The sequence below is a fragment of the Mustela nigripes genome, chromosome 11 (genome assembly GCF_022355385.1).
Source record: "Mustela nigripes isolate SB6536 chromosome 11, MUSNIG.SB6536, whole genome shotgun sequence".
NCBI classification, from domain to species: Eukaryota; Metazoa; Chordata; class Mammalia; order Carnivora; family Mustelidae; genus Mustela; species Mustela nigripes.
The window spans coordinates 37,904,225-37,922,135 of NC_081567.1; the positions used below are offsets into that span (position 1 = coordinate 37,904,225).

A 17,911-nucleotide genomic window follows, 5' to 3' on the forward strand; every position below is an offset into this window, starting at 1 on the left:
GTGTTTCAGGAAAGATTTCAGGGAACGGGTCAGACTTGGAGAGAAGCTGTAATGGAAAGACCCGGATAAACTCTCTACGGGCACACAGTCCGGCGCACAGGGAACACCTCCCGTTGGGGACGGCCGAGGCACCACAAGTGGACAGTTCCAAGTCCCCTGAACATCCGATCACCCCTCGGCAAGAAAACAGAAGAGGCAGGGCCTGGTGGTCTTCAGCCTCCACCAGACTCCTGCTCTCCATAGCCCAGTAAGACCGGAGGCCCCGCAAGGCTTGTCCCGCTCCGTAGGGCCTTTAGGACGGCTGCGGAGACGCAAACTGTCTGGCTGATCCCAAGCAGAGGCTCCGGCTTCGTGCAATCATCCAACCGGGAAGAACGCTCTTCTTCCACGTCTTCAAAGGAAAAGTCCTCTCCTTCTAATAGCATCTCCAGCACGAGAGCCCCTGGAGAAGTGTGGCTTCTGACAGCAACCGCCCTGCAGGTCCAGGGAGTTTAATCAGGAACTGCCACGTTCGCGGGGCCTCCAGGGCCAGGCTGTGGAACAAACCGGCTGAACCCATGGGAGCTGTGACAGTGTGCAGCCGCCCCTGGAGCCCTGCGGGATAAACCTGTGCTGCCACCACTGCACGTGGAGACATGGGTAACTGAGTCACCGTTCCGTGGTCGGATGACTGGTGACTGAACACTGACCTGACTCCCCCAGACTTACAGGATTTTCGGCAAGTTCTTCCCCGTGTTACCTACTGGATGTGGTATTTACCTCGACAGCTGTCACACACACTCTCCTCTGCCGTTAGGGCAAGGCTGGGAGACAGAAGAGGATCGCTGAGTAATGAAAGCTATGGCATCTACAACCATCAAACCTGACAAGGCTAGGTGGCCACTAGAGGAGCGCAGAGCCAGGCCCTAGGGGACCCCGAGATTAGGGGAGCGCGGCGCCAAGCCCTGGAGGCCCCGGGATTAGGGGAGCGCGGGGCCGGGCCCTGCGGGACCCCGAGATTAAGGAAGCGGGGCTCCAGGCTCCGGGAATACCGGGATTGGGGGAGCAGGACGCCCGGCCCTGGAGGCCCCGGGATTAGGATAGCGCAGCGGCCCGGGGGAGTGGGCGGGATTAGGGGAGCGCGGCTCCAGGCCCCAGGGAACCCCGAGATTAGGGGAGCGCGGGTGCGCGGCGCCCGGCCCTGGAAGCCCCGGGATTAGGGGAGCGCGGCGCCCGGCCCTGGGGACCCCTGGACGGAGCCCAGGACGCTGACCCCCACCCCGCGGCCCCGTCCCCCGCGCACCGGCGCTAGCACGGCTACCGGAGGGCGCGGCCCCGCCCACCCCCTTGGTCCCGGGCTCCCCGCGGCGGCCCCGCACACCGTTCGACCAGCGTCTGCGGGTGAGGACACGACGGGAACGTGGGCCCAGGAGGAGCAGCGCGGGCGGCGCTCCTCGGGCCTCCAGCCCACACTCTGCGGGGCACCGGAGCGCTTCCGGACCGAGCGCCCGCCTCTCGGAGCGGGACGCGGGGACCGCGGCTCTGTGAGGTCACCCGGCACCCGCAACCGCGCCGGCCACGTGACCGCGCCCGCCACACACCTGGAGCCGACCCGGGCGCCCTCACTCTCCGGGGTCTGAAACATGTCGGCCGTAGTGCAGCTCCTCCTCGACCGCCGCACCGCGGTTCCCGCCCGGCCCTACGCAGCGCGAGGCCCGCCCACCCGCGCCTACTGGACGCCGTCGACGCCAGTCACGCCGCCGCCGCCTATCGCGGCGCCGGGCCGCGCCCCCGCCCACAGGGACGGAAGCCCCGCGAGGCTCGCGCCGCGCTCGCAGCCGATTTGGTGATAGCAGATGCCGCTCAGGCCTCGGGCGCCGACATTGGGCAGCAGGGCTGCGGGGTGGGCCCTGACCCACCCTGCGCAGGCGCAGGCGCAGGCACGCACTCCGGAAGCGCCTCCCGGCAGCAGGAGGCAAAGCCGGTGTACCGCTGGGAGCCACCGGTGGCCGCGCAGCCGCGGGACCCGACGCCGGGCTGCCAGCGCCATGCCCGCCGCGAAGGAAACAAGGCTCAGTCGAGAAGTATTAGATCAAGTATTAGTATGTATTTATGCACAATAATAAAAAGATTTACAAGTTGAACTGGAAATTTAAACATAAGAAGTTTAACAGCTTTTATTATATTAAATAACCAAAACACCTTTTATTCCCCAAATTGGTAAAGAATAAATAATATAATTTACAATATGGTACAAAAAATAACCAGGAAGGACAGGCATTCTGCTTTGTACATACACTGTATATGCATATTTATAATCCGTACAACAGATTCACGTCTCCGGCGCGCCGAAACCTCGGTGATATGGCTTAACGATTGCTTCAGGGAACCGCGGAGGGCGCCGCCGCTGCCTCGTGGCGGACACCGGTCCCGCTGGCTGCCGCGATCCGACGATGCGCGTCTGCGCTCCCCGTTAGCCGCGGTCCTGGAGCAGGTTCCGCTGGGTGGCTCCTTCCTCCTCTAAGACAAAGTGCCCTATCTTCTCACAAATGCGTCTGATAGATCTCAAGCTCTTTAAACATAATGAAAAAACCAGCAACTGCTACTTTCCTCCTCTACTTGCTTCGTGTCTTATTCCGTGACTTTTCTCCGCACCAGTTTGGATTCCATGCTGTGATCTAGTTGAGAGGCTATTCCACTGAGAAGGACGCCCTTTTCGGGATCCCGCAGCTAAGCAGCGGGAGATGTGGGGAAGCAAGTAGATCAGTGGATGAACTCTTTCCAAATACCCCTCCCGAGCAAGTACTCTACACCTTAGCAGAAAGGACAGATGAGGGCCACGTCCTCACAGATGCTCCTCACAGCCTCCACTTCACACTTCCTGCTTGTCTTCTAAGCTCATCACAGGCCACACCACCAACTCCATGAAGACCAGAGATACTCAAGTCTCTGTCTTCACAAAAGCTCAATCAGCAAACATTAGAGCGACTAGGGAGGGAGTTTTCCAAGGGACGGAGCTGGTCTTACTCACAGCATGCTCAAATGCACGAGGGGAACGTGGGCACACCAAGACTACCACTTCCGTGGGACAGGATGAGGAAGATCCAGGAAGAGGGGAGTTTCTCTGCTTGGGTCTTTTGAAAATTCCAGCCTTTACCAGACGCTTATGTTTATACACACGTATTCATTTAGGCTGGGAAAAAACAGACTTGTTCTTTTAATTCTACTTTCAACACGGCAAGCAAATGCTTAGACCTGTCAGGTTGCCGCAGCAGTGGCAGAATTCTCTGGAATCATGTCAGCTTTGCTGCAGTTGAGAACAATCAGCCCACTGTCCTCCCTAATCCACCTGGCCCCTAGGTGACATTCCAGATGGAGTCTGTGGTTAAGGCCCTAGTGGAAGGTACCACTGAAAAGCCTACAAAAGCTGACCCCAAATCCCTAGTTTTCCTCCTTTTACATGTCACTGAATCACCGGGGCCAGACTACCTGCCAGACTGCCTTGGGGTGTCCTCTGATGAAAGCAGCTCAGGACCCCTACCGTCTCTGGCAACGTGCACACTGCTATCAGGTCCTGCTCCCAGCATCGATGCCTTAGGATACTGTGGGTGTCTGGTCCCCGACAGTGGAGTATGAGCAAGTTAGTGGCAGCCTAAACTTGGCCTGGCATCCTAACCTACTACAAACCTAACAGAGTCAGCAGCCCAGCGCACTACACGGCTGTCATCTCCTCCAGCTGGCGCTCATTTCTGGAAGCTAGCAGATGGACAGCTAAGCCACACAAGCTAGTCCAAGGACACTCTAGTTCAAATGATGCTATGTCTTCCTAAAAGGGCACGTCACTCTCTTCTCCATCTCCAGAGCCTCAGGACTTTCTCTAAGAGCCCAGTCCACAGTGGCTTTTGTTAGTGATGTTTCTACCTAGAACCAGACCTGAAAGAAGAAAACCACATGACAGGCAAGAGCTCTGAGAAAAACTTGAGAAGGAAGGAAGGAACATACTAGCTGGAAGGCCAATTGGCCTCTCTTTCCTCCGTGGCTGGGGTGAATGGCACTGCCCGCTGCCTGGCGTGCTGCAGCCGGCTGTGGAGACCGTGCCACCAGGAGCATCCGTCCTGCTTGCACACGCAAGAAACCTTTTCTGTTCCCTTACACGCTGCCTCATCTCTCCATTATGGAGAGGGAGAGGAGCCCAGGGGGAGGGCTGGGACTGGCCTGGGGTGGGACTGCCGTTCCACGGCAGGCAGGCAGAGAGAAACTGTCCTCAGTTCAGGTAGGTTTCGAAAGCCGAAGCGGTCCGGACAGCAGGCGGAGGATGAAGCTGCAGGAGGATGGTGGGACACAGGGCGCTTCTGGACCTACACCGCAGCACTGGCTGCTGGCCACGACGGATGGGGAGCCGGATAGGGTTCTGTCAAGCCTCCCCCCAGGCCAAGCAGCAGAGCAACCCCATCAGCTCCATCCTGGGAAAACTCTGGGCACTGACCCACCGGTAGTGATGGCAAATGGTCACCCAAAGGAGGCCCGAATACACGAGAGGGACATGGCTTTCGTGTGCTCTGACTGCACCAGGCGTCTGTGCCCTGCTTGCACTCCCTGTGCTGGAAGAAGAGAGACACAGGACCACAGGGTGGGGGAAACATGAAGGAGGAAACATGTGCACGGGGTGGACTCTGCACAGAAGCCTGCAGAAGGAAGAGGAGGCGCTGGAGATGCGACCTTCCCAGAAAGGGCGCGCGTGTAAGCGGCAAGCCAGCAGCGTCCGGGAGGTTTGGGAACTTGTGGGCCAAAGCTCCAAGGTGGACCCAGCAAAGGACATCTTCGTTGACCAAGAAGCTTGACACAGGAAGGAAACCCTGAATTCTTTTCTTCTTCAACGTCTCCTTATTCTCAAAACACAAGGAAAACCTTTTTCCAACCACTTTAGCACGTAGCAGGATTTTTTCCTAAAATTCCACGCAAGCTGCACAAAACCAGATTCCCTCCTCCTTCATGTTGAGCCAGTCAGAACAAAGCTCGGGGGCGGTGGGAGAGCGCACTCAGCCAGGGCCAGTGTTTCAGGGGGATGGAGCCAGGTGCGCTGCCCTGCGATCCGGGCGTCCTCCCTAGTGTCTGCTAAGGGCGCAGACCCCACCAGGCAGAGCCTGGCCGTGCCCAGCTGCCCTTCCCCGTCCTCTGCAGAGAGAGCAACCGCAAGGTGCACAGGTTTGGCAGAAAAAGAGCAGTGGCGGCTGGAACTGCCCCTGCAGAGAGCAGCAAGGCTGTGAGTCCCAGGGGCCGTGGCCGCCGCCACACACCCACACCTTTCCCTGGAGAGGAAAAGCCACTGCAACATCCAACATGACAAGTGAGGCAGAAGCACAGGTGGGAATGTGGCCCCCACGCGCTGTTCCACGGCCGGCAGGGAGCCGCTCCAACACCACAGCAGCGTCTGACACGGGCCCTCCTAGAGAACCCGTCCAGGTCTCCCAGGCCACCACAGCCCTCTGCCCTTTGGGACGCGGCTTCCTGCCTGCTGCACATTCTGGGGCACAGAGGTTCCTCTGTTCAGATCATCTCCAGGGGGCTCCTGGGATTGATTTGTTTTCTCTAGCTTGTAGAAAGCTGCTTCTACCACCGTGGAGGACTACCAGCCCTCCTCTGAAGCCGCCAGGATGCCCACCAGGGATGAGGTGTGGTCACTGGGACAGGTCACTGACAGGAGGGCCGCCTCCACTGCCATCAAACAGAGCCTCTCGGCGGCTGGGCTCGGCAATGGACAGTTCTTGGGCCAAATCGTTGAATCGAGATATGTAATCGATGCTGTTTTCATTCATCATGCACACCAGCTGGGAGTCCACAACCTACAAGGCAGAGGACACAAGGGAAGTCCAGGTCAGCAGGTGGCTGGCAGGCCGTTGGCCTGGGAGCAACTGGCAGGGACTTCAGTGGGAGCTGAACAAACCGGGGAAGACTCGAAACCCCAGTCAATGAGCCAGGTCAGAAAATCCCGAGTAAAGCTATGGCATGAACTGAATTTTAAGGGTTCACGACAGGGGCATCCGGCTGGTTCAGTCAGAAGACCAGGCAACTTGTGATCTGGAACTCACGAGACTACTTCGATAAATAGACTTTTAAGCTTTTTAGGAAAAACGTCAAACTAAAACCTGTTTTCAAAAATCAGAGCATCTAGTGTCTATCTTCCCCATACGTGCTCAGCAGCAGCCGCCATCACTGTCGACGTGAGCCAGCCTGGCCCTACCTTTCCCACCCCTCCTCATGCCCATTCTGTTCAAAGCCCATCACGTGGGCCAGGGGTGGGCCTGGAGTGAACCTGGGGGGTTGGTCTGGGGTGGGCCTGGAGTGAGCCTAGGGTGAACCTGGGGTGGACCTGGGCTAGGCCCATGAGTCTGCACTTAAAACAGCCCTGGGCACTACTGCTACTGCTGCTCTGGAGACTGCCCAGAAGGGCAGAGTCCTGAAAAGGGGTCTCAGGTACGTGTGGCAGGCCCATCTGCACAGAAGCCGAGGGCTAGTAAGCGCGTGAGCACAGGCACACAGACACACACACGTGCGCACACACATACAGGAGGGGAAAGATGGGCTTCTCCTGTGACATGAAACCCACAAGCAGTTTGAGAAATGCTGCGCACTGCAAGGAGGGTGTGTGCTGCTGTTCTCTGCGTCTATTTGGGTAGAATTTTTAGTCACATCATTGCTCAGCTCTGAACTCTCCCCACGAGCTCCTCAGATCTCCAGACGCCAGTCGGGATAAGGGGAAGCCCAGGCGTCTGTGAGAAACAGCCGTGAGCGGTCGGATCCAGGGCTCCGTCAGGAAACCAATGAGGAACTCTCGGAGAGACCCGACACCGGCACATCCCAGGGAAGCAGCACTCAGGAGATGCTACTCCAGGCCTCTGACCCAGAACTAGGCCCAGCCTACTCTCCGCAGAGCCTTCTGTCTCCCACACGTCCTCCCGCCTGTCCCTCTCGGACCGCTGTGCTCTCTGGCCCTGCCCTTGCCAGTCCTGCCTGCTCCCTGACGCAATCGCTCCTCGCGGGGTGGAGGCCCGGGCAGCTCCGAGTGGACAAACGAGGGGCGTCACAGACCGAGTCTCGCCTCCTCGTCAACTCCCCACCCCGAGCTGGTGTTCAGCTCAGCGGGCAGCAGCCTCAAGCCACCACACAGGGAGAGGCGGCTGGAAGGCACCCCTGCCCATCGGGCGGCAGCATGGAGGATGTACCACCCGCAGCAGCCGCCTACTCCTCGAAAGACGGTGGCAGCAATGGATGGAAACCGAAGCAGGAGCGGCGGCGCTGATGGGAAGAATGCACCCAGAGCCCACGCTGCCCACCAGCAGAGGCCCCACAGGCCACCCGCCTCCGGGGCTTCCCCAGCTCCGAGGCCTCCAGGGCAGAGCTTTTGGCTTGCGTCCCGCATTTGTCGCCACACGGGAACGAGTGCTGGCCCAGGGCGGCCAGACCTTCCCCGTTCAGGACAGCTCCGCCTTCCAAGCACCCAATGGGCCTGGCAGAGGCATCCGGCCACCTCCAGAAGGCGGGCTGCCCGCCAAGTCTCAGCTAGGGCCATGCGCCTACCTCAGCGACATCAGCCAGGGACCGGGACACAAACGAGTCTCTCGAGTTGCCATCCAGCAAGCTGGGGCCCAGCAGGGAGGTGCCGCTGTGGGTCCCCGACGGGGGTGGCAGCATCTTCCGGCTCTTCTCTGGAGAGATGAAGCTTGCTGCCAAGAGAAGGAGGAAACATCCTGAGACCGGCTCACCTGGAGGGTCCTGGGGAGGCCGCAGACAGCCCTGCCAGGCACCCCCAGGCATGTACCCGTGTGCTCATGTGGCCACTGGGCTTCGGATGGAGTCATGTGCTCCCAGCCTCCCTCCCACGGGGAGCCTGGAGTCTTCCGTGCAGCGTGAGGGAGTCAGCCTCGTTTTCCAGGAGCCCTGCCACGGCCCACTGTCATGTCACCACCCTCGTCTCCCTGTAAGGTGCTTCTGATCTCTCACGTTCTTTATCTGACTTTGCAGACCCTACGCTGTTCTGTGACCTCCTTCAGAACAGAGCCACTTCAGTACCTCATCGGACCCTCATTCACCTACGCTGCCAACTATGGGCCTGTGTGCCCGCATGTGTGCCGACCTGACCCGTGTGTAAAACCACCCTTAAGGGCCGCCAGCCCCCCAACCCCACGCGTGTCCTCTACAGAACGCTGGGGGTGCTGATCCCACACGGGCCCCAGGAGCCCACCCTGCGCAGGCCGCCGAGGCCAATGTGGCTGTCCCTCACGGTTCCTCCCACCACACAAGCACCTAGTGCCCGGGGCAGAGGCCCATCCTGCAAACGCTCCAGCTTATAGTCAACACGCCAAGAGACTGTGGACACGTCCGCTTACAACACTCAGCTGCGGACGGGAAGAGGAAGCTGAGAGCACCAAGAGCCGTCATCTGTCTCACCGCCAACAGCAAGAGCACAAAGCCCGAGCTGGCAGGAGCCAACAGCGGGCAGCCCGGAGATGGGTACAGGAGACGGAGTGCAAAGACAGGGCCATCTCAGCTGGACCAGCGTCACCAGGGTGTTCGCATTCATGCCAGCTTGTGAAGTGCCCCCAGAGACTCGGCGCCCCCCCCAACCATGTGAGGGACACAACATGAACCCTGACATAAGCGGTTCTGCTGGGACCTCAGACTCCAGGCCCCACCCATGTGCACCACAGGGAGCCCGCCGTGCCCTGCTGTGCCCTCCACTCACCAAACAAGCTGCTGAGTGACGAGTCCGTGGGGTCACTGGGGCACCACTGGGGGTCGTGGGTTGGGGAGGCGATCCAGTCGGGCTGGGGGCTGCTAGATGGGGAGGGAAGACTCTTGGAGCTGTCGCTGCCATTCAGTTTTGCCGGAGAAAGAGGGACTCCCTCGCCTGTCAATGGAAGCGCTAGATCAGAGATGCCGTCGTGGGTGAGTGGCACCCTGCCTCCCCCTGCCCCTCCCGCCCCCCACCCAGAAATCAGCGGGCAGCAGAGCCCTGAACATGTAGACCCAGAACCCCACGGGGCCCACGGAGGATGAACGATCCTGACCCACAGAGGCAACCCACAGCGGCAGGGCCATGTGCCCAGCTCAGGGAGTAGCGGTGGCTGCAACTATGCTGACGCGGCCAGACCCCAAGCAGAGAGCCACCCCCAACACACACTGCTGGCACCAACAGCAACCACACCAGCATGCCAGGGTGCGCATCTCCTCATCACCAAGAGAAGTGAGACACGAGGGTGAAGGCGATGTCCTCCGCGAACCCCCAGCCTGAAGCAGACCAGCAAATGCTGTCCCAGAGAGCCCAACGCCAAAACCCCTACAGGTCCCAGCCCAACCCCTCCTGGGACTTGCACAGCCTCAAGCTATCCTCCCAGATTCAGAGCTCACCAGAAAAAGGCCCCTCTGAGCTATGGGCTGCAGAGGCCTGGCGGGCCCGCTCTGCCCTTGAGGCCGTGAGGAGCCACAGCGCCCGTCTGCCCTTCATCCACTGGGGCTGCCATCCCAGTTGGGTGGCGCCCCACACGCAGCAGACGCTCCACACTCAGGAGGGAGCGCAGGGCAGCGGTGTGCCCAGCAGCGGTGCAGACCCCCCCCACCGGGAGAAGTCCGGACCCCCAGGGCCCTCACCGTACTGGCCGGAGCTGATGGCTATCTCGATGATGGAGTCGCTGATGTGCGTGGCGGGCTCGCCCTGCGAGAGCACATCCTCGGGCGGCCCGGGCAGGGAGATGTCCAGTAGCGCAGAGACGTTGGGTGGAGACAGGCGGCTGCTGGAGCCCTCCGGCGCGGGTAGGGGTGCGGGGGGCCCATTGTGGAGAGGAGCCTTGGACAGCTCGGATAGGGAGATAACAGGTGAGCCCTGGGTTGGGGAGCAGGGAACACAACAGATGATCAGGAACATGGAAGGGAAACTGCCTCAACCCACATGGCAGTGACTGACAGGTGCAACAACAGAGAATTTAGGAGCCAGCAGCCACCTCCCCCTTCTCTGCGATATACACACCCAATGGATTTACTTCTCTGGAAACCACCTGAGCAATGGCGGCCTTGGAGGCCAGACGAAGGGGGTGGTGGTCGAGGGGGGCTTGGTCCTGCTTCCAAGGCTGGCAGGACAGCTGGTTATCTGGGCAAAGGAAATGTACCAAGGAGCACTACTGGAGACGACCTCCATCTCCTGGACCCAAACAGTCCTTCCAGGAGCATGACCGACACAGGCCGCCTTGTGGTGGGGAAGCAGGCCTCCAACGGGAGCTACGAGTTCCTGTCCAGGCGAGGTGGGAAGGACAGCGCTGCCGGGCCTCAAAAAGGGCTGTCTGTGTGCTCTTGCCATGACCTGGCAGTCCAGGGGAGTGAGGCTACGGCCACGGGCAGACCATGAGGGTGGGGGGCCTGGCTCAGAGGGGGCCCGGGGCAGCTACTCTGCCCTCGAGCTAACAGCACACTCTACCTGGAAACTGTCCGCCACTGGCTCCTGCTCAGGCCTCGAGGGGATGCTGATAAACGGGTCGCCTGTGCCCTGCAGCAACACCAGGAAAGCCAGTGAGCCCCCCGCTCGCACACTCCTCACAGCCACAGCGACAGGAGGTACTACTGTTGGGGATGGGTCACCGAGTCCCCACAACTGAGTCCCCGTAGAGCCTCAGCATGGGGGCTGGGGAGTGGGGTCGTAGATGTGCCAGGGAGGCATGGGGCGGCCTGCCAGCTGTTGTGGTCAGAGCTGCTTTCTCCACAGGCAGACAGGAGCCCCATACCGTCTGAGCATCAGAGCAAGCCTGTCCCACTGCCTCTACCTCGGCTCTCCCCTTGAGGCCACACAGCACTCACCCATGCCTCATCCTGGCTCAGGCACTCTCCGAGAGCCTCCTGGGGCCCATCGTCTCCTCAGGCAGAACGGGAGCCCAGCATGAGCTCAGTCCCTTGGCCTTGGCGCCTATCCAACTGGAAAGTGACTGACCTATCCCAGAAGCTGTTGATGGTGCAGAAAAGCCTGAACGTACTCACCCCCACGGCGGGGATGGAATCGCCATTCTGCTGGCCACTGGCGGGGTCTTGACCAGCGACACTGGAGGTCACCTCGTCCGAAGACAGTGGAGAGATACCAGACAGGCCCTCAGTGTCCAAAACGGGGAGGGGGCTCCCGGGGATGATGCCGGCACTTTTAGCGGCTAAGTCAACAGCACCTGGCAGCACAGAGGACATCTGAAGCTCAGCTCCAGGGACACCCTGACAGTGACCCAAGGGGATCACGGTATACCCTCTCCCTCACGCCTCATTTCCAAGCAAGGGCGAAGGCTCTCGTGTTCTCCCTGAACAGTAACAAGACACTGACTTGGAGAGGACAATAGAAACCTCACTCGGAACCCTTTCGTTGGGTCTGCCATGCTGGCAACAAAAACTTACTGGCCAGGTGGCCCGTGGCCTGGGGTGGAAGGGCCTTGGGCACAATCGGCCGAGACAGGGCGGCTTTGGTCAGGGAAGACTGGATGGGCCGGAACGAGCCTCTCCCTGCGGGGAAAGGACAGAAACAGACAGGTCAGCCCGCATCCCCAGGATGCACGAGGGGGCCACGGAGCACTTTCTCTCAGGCCACGGCCATGGGGGCTGAGCCACGTCGGAAGCACTGAATTTTCCAGTCACCAACTTGGGAAGTCACAGGTCAGGCAGGCCCTGAGGAGGAGAAAGTCCGGGCCCCCGGGACTGGCACCAGCACACTTCCCGGGGCTGCCGAAGGCTGCAGTCCGCATGCCTCACTGAGGGGACCTTGATGGAGGGCGGGCACACAACCTGAGCGGCGGGTGTGGAAGGCAGAACAGCAAATCAGGCACCGGGACTCAGCCTCTGCAGCTCCGCGCCCCCACCAGCCTTTCCGCAGCTGAGGGCACACATGAGAAAAGCCGTGGATGCTCACGGAGTGTGTGATCTGACCCGTGGAGCGAGACACGGCGCATGCGTCACTCCACCACGGCGGCCGTGGGAGCCCGAGCACTTCCGAGAGCCGGGGCCCCTTCTGCACCACACCCCTGCCGCATACCACCACCCACCAGGTGTCTGTGCCTGCCCTCCGGGGGCCCAGGCGTGGCACCCTCGGGCTCTGGGGACAGAAGGGACATAGAGATGGACGGGATGTCCTGCAAAGAACCGAGGACACCAACACCTTCCATTCCCAAAGATGGGGCAACGCCCAGGAAAGCGAGAAGCCGGGGAGCCTGCATGCTTACCGGTCACGGAGGAATTGGACAGGATGGAGAAGGAACAGACGTTGTGGGACTGGTGCTCAGATGGCCGAGGAAGCAACGTTCTCTGTGGAGGGAGGAGTGCCAGTGAGCAGGTGATGGACAGACCCCAGGGCCAGCCACCACTCGGAAAACCAGCGATGAGCCGTAAGGGACATTCCAGGTCAGAGGGAGCGGAGTGTGTACGGACAGCGGCTCTGGCTCGAGGGCCCATGACGCAAGGGCCCTGGGGCACACGGAGGACAGCTGTGCCCGCAGACCTCGAGGCCCTGAACGCTGGGCCTCTCTGACAAGAATCCCAAGGAGCCGACCTCCCCCAGGGAATGCCGGAGGGACGCCGCGATGGCATAGCGCTGGCTCAGAGTGACCTCCCACGTGCTGCACTCCTGTTACGGACACTGGCCGTGGACTCTCAGAGACAATCCCCCCACCCAGATCTCAGGCCCCTTGCGCACGTCGTGAGGAAATAAAGCAGCTCCTCACAACACAGATGGGCTCAGGCCACGAAGCACAAGCCCACGGCTGGCACGGCACCCGCCCTCCCTTCTCAGCGGCCCCGGTGTCCCGGTGCCACGTCACGCAGGGCAGGTAGTCCCGGGAATGGCTGCGGCGGTCACAGAAATAAAACATTAACAGGCAGTATCTGCCACGTCAAGAGACACGCCCAGTTCTAGACACAAGGTACATTCTCTGCTCATGCACGAAGGACTGTCTCCTTGCCCCTCAGGGTCGGCAGAGAGAGGAGGGGAGGGGACCACGACACAGAGGCCCAGCAGGTCTGCTCCGGCACCAGGAGGCATTGGGGCAACCCGATCATCTGGCAGTGAGCTGCGAGGCAGCAGGAAGCGGCCCACTGCTGGTGGGAAAGCAGGGTGCGTGGCAGGGAGACGAAGGGCCCTGTGCCGCCAACACTTTCTAGCAGAACAGTAAACGCCCAAGACCACAGACTACGTGTGGTTCCACTTGTGTGAAATGCTCAGGAGAGGCCAACCCTCAAGGACCGGGAGCGTGACTGGAGACAGTGCTTGCCCAGGGCTGGGGGGTGGCACCTGAGGTGACAGCCATGGGCGTCCTTTGTGGAAAGATGGAAACGTCCTGGGGTCAGACAGCGGGGACGGCTGCCCAGCCACGAGCCCTTCACCCCTCCAGGCTGCCTCCCTCGCACACCCGCGGGAGCACTGTTATACAGCTTGACAAACGCCATCGCCACAGGCCAGGCGCATGCGCGAGCTTACACCCCAGGGCCATGGACCTGCCGTCCAGCCAGTAACAGGAGGATTCACAGACGTCACCAAATGTGCCGCTATGGACTGCACCCATTACCACAACGCTCGGGACCTAGGATACGGCAGTCCCAGCTCCACACGGCACGTGTCCCAACACCCTATGGACACCGCGACTGTGACGGCATCAACCCTACAAGTACTGTTGTCCCACAGGGACATAGCTGGGGCAAGACCTGTAAGTTTGGCACAGTAGTGACTGAACAACACCCATCAATAGCGAAACAGAACCGTAATTATCCACTAAAACCAAGGCCACGCCAGCAAGGTCTCTCTCGTCTCCACCCACAGGAGCGAGCAAGGTCGGTGATCAGGCTCATGAGGCAGCACGAGGCTACCGCTGACCTTCTGACGACATGCCCGTAGCATCACCCACTTCCTGCCAACCTCGGCTACAAGCCATGGCAGAACCACAGGTGAGAGGGCACTGTCGGGCACCCTGTGGCCTGAGACCCGCCACGCAATCTCTCCTTCCTACATGAATTAACCTCAAGGCAGGAAGAGATGTGTGAGAGACCAGCAAGACGAACAGAGCCCGTACACTGATGGTAGCATGACGCACCCGCAACTCTGGGCTTCAAGTTGCTGCAGAAATACGGCCTCAGCCACACGTGTGTGACTCTCGCTGGCTGGCTGTGCCCTCGGCTATGCAGCTGGCTGCCACGAGGCCTCCGGCATGCCCTGCTGTGAGCTCATGGGAGTCTGGTCTCTGGCCACTCCATCTACCTAGTCATCTGCCTCTGCCAGCTGTGTGTACATACAGAGGCTCCAAGAGTCCTCGGACACACCCTGACCTGGGACACACGGGAGTTGAATCCCCAGAACATTCCATCTCTCTCACAAGTGGTGCTCGTGCCGCACAAAAACCATGTGTACGTCAGGGGATGGTCAGGGCCCCATTACTCCTCTGCCTGTCCCTGCCATGCACACACACACGGGCGCCCTGACCTGGACCACCAGTGGCTTCCGCAGGTGCCGGTTCCGCAGCTTCCTGGGCTTCGGCAGGAAGAAGTCCGACTGCATCTGCGAGGACACGGCACCGGGGTGAGAGCAAGCCCCCAGACGCAGGCCCCCTGCCAGCAGCGTGGCGCAGCCCCCACTCACGCTGATGGAGTTCAGGTGCTGCCGGAAAGTCAGCTCTGTTTCTTTACTGGGAGAATAGAGCTTCCCGTGACGACTGTTGGGCGGGAGAGTAGTCGGGACAGCAAAAAGGCCACCGTCTGAGTCACCGCTGCCTGTGCTGGAGGGGCCCGCCACCAGGAGGGGTCTCGGCGGGTTCCTCAGACCTAGAAGCCAAGGGACGGCAAAAACGACCACTTACCACTTATCACAGTGTGCACGGAGCTCTCTTTCTGGAAGAAAGTCAGAGCCAGAACACGGGACAACCGACCCATCTGCTCATGTATTTCCTAGATCTCAGTTCCCAAACCTGCTTCCTACGCTTTTCCCTGCAACTCCAGTCCCACCGCAGCTGAACCACGGCTCTCGGTGAAGGCACAGCAGCACTCTGCCACCTCGATCCGCAGAGCGAAGGGCTGACGGGCCTGCAAGGACATCTGAGAACTGAAGAGCCTTCCAGACCATGCAGCACAGACCACAGGTCAGTAAGCTCTCTCTGTAAGGGGCCAGAGAGAGAACTGCTGGGCTTGGTGGGCCCCCCACCCCTGGTAACCCTGGGCTCTGCAGCTGGATTGCGGCCGGGGGCCTCAGAGCCTGTCCTGACGACAAGCAGCTATGGGCCATGGTCGGCCGGTCCTGGTCTGAAGCGGCAGAGAATGTTTAGGAACCACTGTTCTAAGAAGACTCTGCCAGCTGCTGTTACCATGGGTGCTGCTGCACAAGCCCTCAAGCCATGTAGGGACGGGCCCCCTTCCCTTAGTTTTCATTTGCGAGTCTGTGAAATTAAGCTGAGGCCCTCTGAGCACCAAGCCGGACTCTGGCACTGCAAGTGTCTCGGTCTAGAAACATCCTCAGCGCAGAGAAAAAGGACAGGAACGACCGCAGAGACGAGGACAGTGGGAGAAGAGCGGAAGGCAGGAAAGAGCGCGGCCCCCGGCAGCTGGCCCGTTGCTCCCTGAGCCCTGGTCTGCACAGACCCCCAAGCCAGCCTGTCACCCCGGAGGCTGCCCCACGGCAATCCCACTCCACAAGCGGGTTACTCCAGGCACAGCCAGAGAACACATAAAGCCGTGGACGCACAGGGACAGAAGATAACCCAAGGCACCTAGGCGGTGCAGTCGCTTGAGCGTCTGCCTGGATTTTGGCTCAGGTCATGACCTTGGGGTCACGGGATCGAGGTCCATGTTGGGCCCCATGTTGGAACCTGTTTGAGATTCTCCCTCTCCCTCTGCCCCTCCTGCTCATGCTCACGTGCTCTCTCAAAAAAATGTATCTTAAAAAAAAAAAACACCTAGAAGCCGTTAACACACAGGCCACAAGGTCTGCTTGGCTCCAGCGTGCCGGCACCTGCATGGGCCTGATTAAGAGCAGATGCGGCTCCGCTTCTCGCATGAAGCTCGTGGCCCTGATGCCGGACGCCTGCAGGCGTGAGACGTTCACGGTGACCAGAAAGGCCAGGGTGCCACAGGGAAAGCATGCGCAGGCCTCCCAGGCACGGGGCACGAAGGACGTGCCCGTTCTCAACCTCTGTCGTGTTAGGTGCCCGGTAACCAGAATGACCTTGCAGGGACGTTACTCCCCAGCTACGGCTCAAAAGACCAACAATTCAGACCGGCAGGGCAGCCCACCTTTCCTTCCAAGACCACATGAAATGGCTGGGGGATCCCTCACCTGACGGCAAAACTTCGAATGTAAAAGAAACAGGCCCTTCTGAGGCTTTCAGAGGGCAAGGGAGGCTTCCGCTGATCTCACAATGACCCCCCCAAAGTGACCTAACTGGCAAGGTCCACCCCACGTTTCCTAATGGCGCCCACCCCCCAGAACCCAAAGCCTTAGGTGACAGGTCCGGAGCTCCCCGTCTCCCTGAGTAGCGGGGACTTCCACTCCGACACACCATCAGTGAGACCGCAGCCCAGTGAGAGGGGCCAGCGGCAGGTGTCGCATGTGCTCCCAGCACAGCCCCCACACCTGGGAAGGCACATGGAACAGCCCGGCCTCACCTGAGGAGCAAGGCGTGGAGCCGGGCGAGAAGGTCTTGCTGCTGCGGAGGGTGGACTGGCTGCGCGGGCAGCGGGGGCTCCGGGAGCTGACAGTCACCACCTTCCCCGGGGGTGTCGCCGACTGCTCCTCCTGGGCTGGCCTCACTGAAGCCGTGGAGCCGGCGTTCCCTTCTGGAGCCTGGGATGGAAAAGGGCCACGACAGAAGCAGAACATAGTGAATGATGGTTCGGGGAGGCTCAGGGCTGGAGGCATGAGGAGCTCCAACCGGCTCAGGGGTCACAACCCCCGCGCGGGGTTCGTGTCCTAACCCTGTCACTTGGCAGCGTGCTGCCTTCCCACCACCACCCACAGGCAGGTCCTCCAGGGAGAAAGCACACTGCCTCCAGGCTGCACGGATGGTCAATCCCATCCCGGCTGAGAGCCAGGGGGACACAGCCACTCTAAGTGGTCACGCTGCCGGAGGGGCTGCCGCACGGTGGGGACACAAAGTTGTCTTTCTAAAAGGCTTTAAAAAACCGCGATGGCCTTTGCGGACTGTGAGTCAGAGGAAGTACGTACTGATTTTCTAGAATTCAACACGGTCCCAGCTGAAGTGGTCTCTGCTGACTCAGATGTCAACCACGGGGCTTCTGCAGGCCCGGGCTCAGGCCACACTCAGTGCCGTGGCCGCGCTCAGTGCCGTGGCTGCGCTCAGTGCCGTGGTCCCCGCCGCAGAGACACCCTCTTCTTCCCCACCCTGGTGACCCCTCGTCGATCTCCCCCAGCACCCACTCTCCAGGAACACAGGGGCCAACCTCTCCGTGAGTTAGGGTCCCGTTCCTCTGCTTGTGGCACGACCTTGCCAGCTGCAGCTTGCTCAGGGCTCCATCCTGACACACCTTTCCTTTTCCATGGGACCCTCCCACCCCGCACCCTGCTCTGCCCCCTCCCGCTTAGTTTGTTCAGAATCCCCATGCACTCTCCCCGGCACACCCAGCACCCTCTTGCCAAGGTCCTGCCGGCCAGTGGCCTGGGAGTGGGTGGCACCGGCCAGGCAGCTCCAGGGGCCAGTGGGACCAGCCAGCCTCCCATGCAAGGGCTGCGAGCTCAGCTGGGACCTCCACCCTGGGGCTCTCACAGCTGAGCTCTGTCACAGTCAGCTGGGGAGGGGCCCCTACATCTCTGGGCCCACAGAACGCACATCTCTCGTGAATCCCAGGTGATGCAGAGGCCACCGTGGGGGCCCCACCCCGGGGCATGGCTCTGAGCACCCTGCTCTGAATTCTCTTGTCGTGT

General features: G+C 60.6%; 2 protein-coding genes across 6 annotated transcripts in view; both read right to left on the minus strand.

The window, feature by feature from the left end:
• The window catches only part of JPT2 (Jupiter microtubule associated homolog 2), a 14,928-nt gene extending 13,236 nt beyond the window's left edge, over positions 1-1,692 (minus strand). Inside the window, exons 1-2 of one of the 3 annotated variants that reach the window (XM_059415714.1) lie at positions 1,581-1,657; positions 760-803 (exon numbers count right to left, since the gene is read on the minus strand). Coding sequence is in view for 2 of the 3 variants with exons in the window: in XM_059415715.1 (XP_059271698.1) it covers positions 1,581-1,624 (44 nt within the window). In the remaining variant the exon portion in view is untranslated. Of the gene's footprint in view, positions 1-759; positions 804-1,580 lie in introns of all 3 variants that reach the window. The other 2 variants (XM_059415715.1, XM_059415713.1) reach the window with 2 other exon arrangements.
• Positions 1,693-2,066: 374 nt separating this feature from the next.
• Positions 2,067-17,911, minus strand: part of CRAMP1 (cramped chromatin regulator homolog 1) — a 55,420-nt gene continuing 39,575 nt past the window's right edge. For all 3 annotated transcript variants that reach the window (XM_059415719.1, XM_059415717.1, XM_059415716.1), the window contains 11 exons: positions 16,636-16,813; positions 14,621-14,802; positions 14,465-14,539; positions 12,219-12,300; positions 11,401-11,505; positions 11,002-11,180; positions 10,448-10,516; positions 9,628-9,859; positions 8,723-8,887; positions 7,558-7,703; positions 2,067-5,822 (listed from right to left, as the gene is read on the minus strand). In XM_059415719.1, coding sequence (XP_059271702.1) covers positions 5,658-5,822; positions 7,558-7,703; positions 8,723-8,887; positions 9,628-9,859; positions 10,448-10,516; positions 11,002-11,180; positions 11,401-11,505; positions 12,219-12,300; positions 14,465-14,539; positions 14,621-14,802; positions 16,636-16,813 — 1,578 coding nt within the window. In that variant the 3' untranslated portion in view covers positions 2,067-5,657. The remainder of the gene's footprint in view (positions 5,823-7,557; positions 7,704-8,722; positions 8,888-9,627; positions 9,860-10,447; positions 10,517-11,001; positions 11,181-11,400; positions 11,506-12,218; positions 12,301-14,464; positions 14,540-14,620; positions 14,803-16,635; positions 16,814-17,911) is intronic.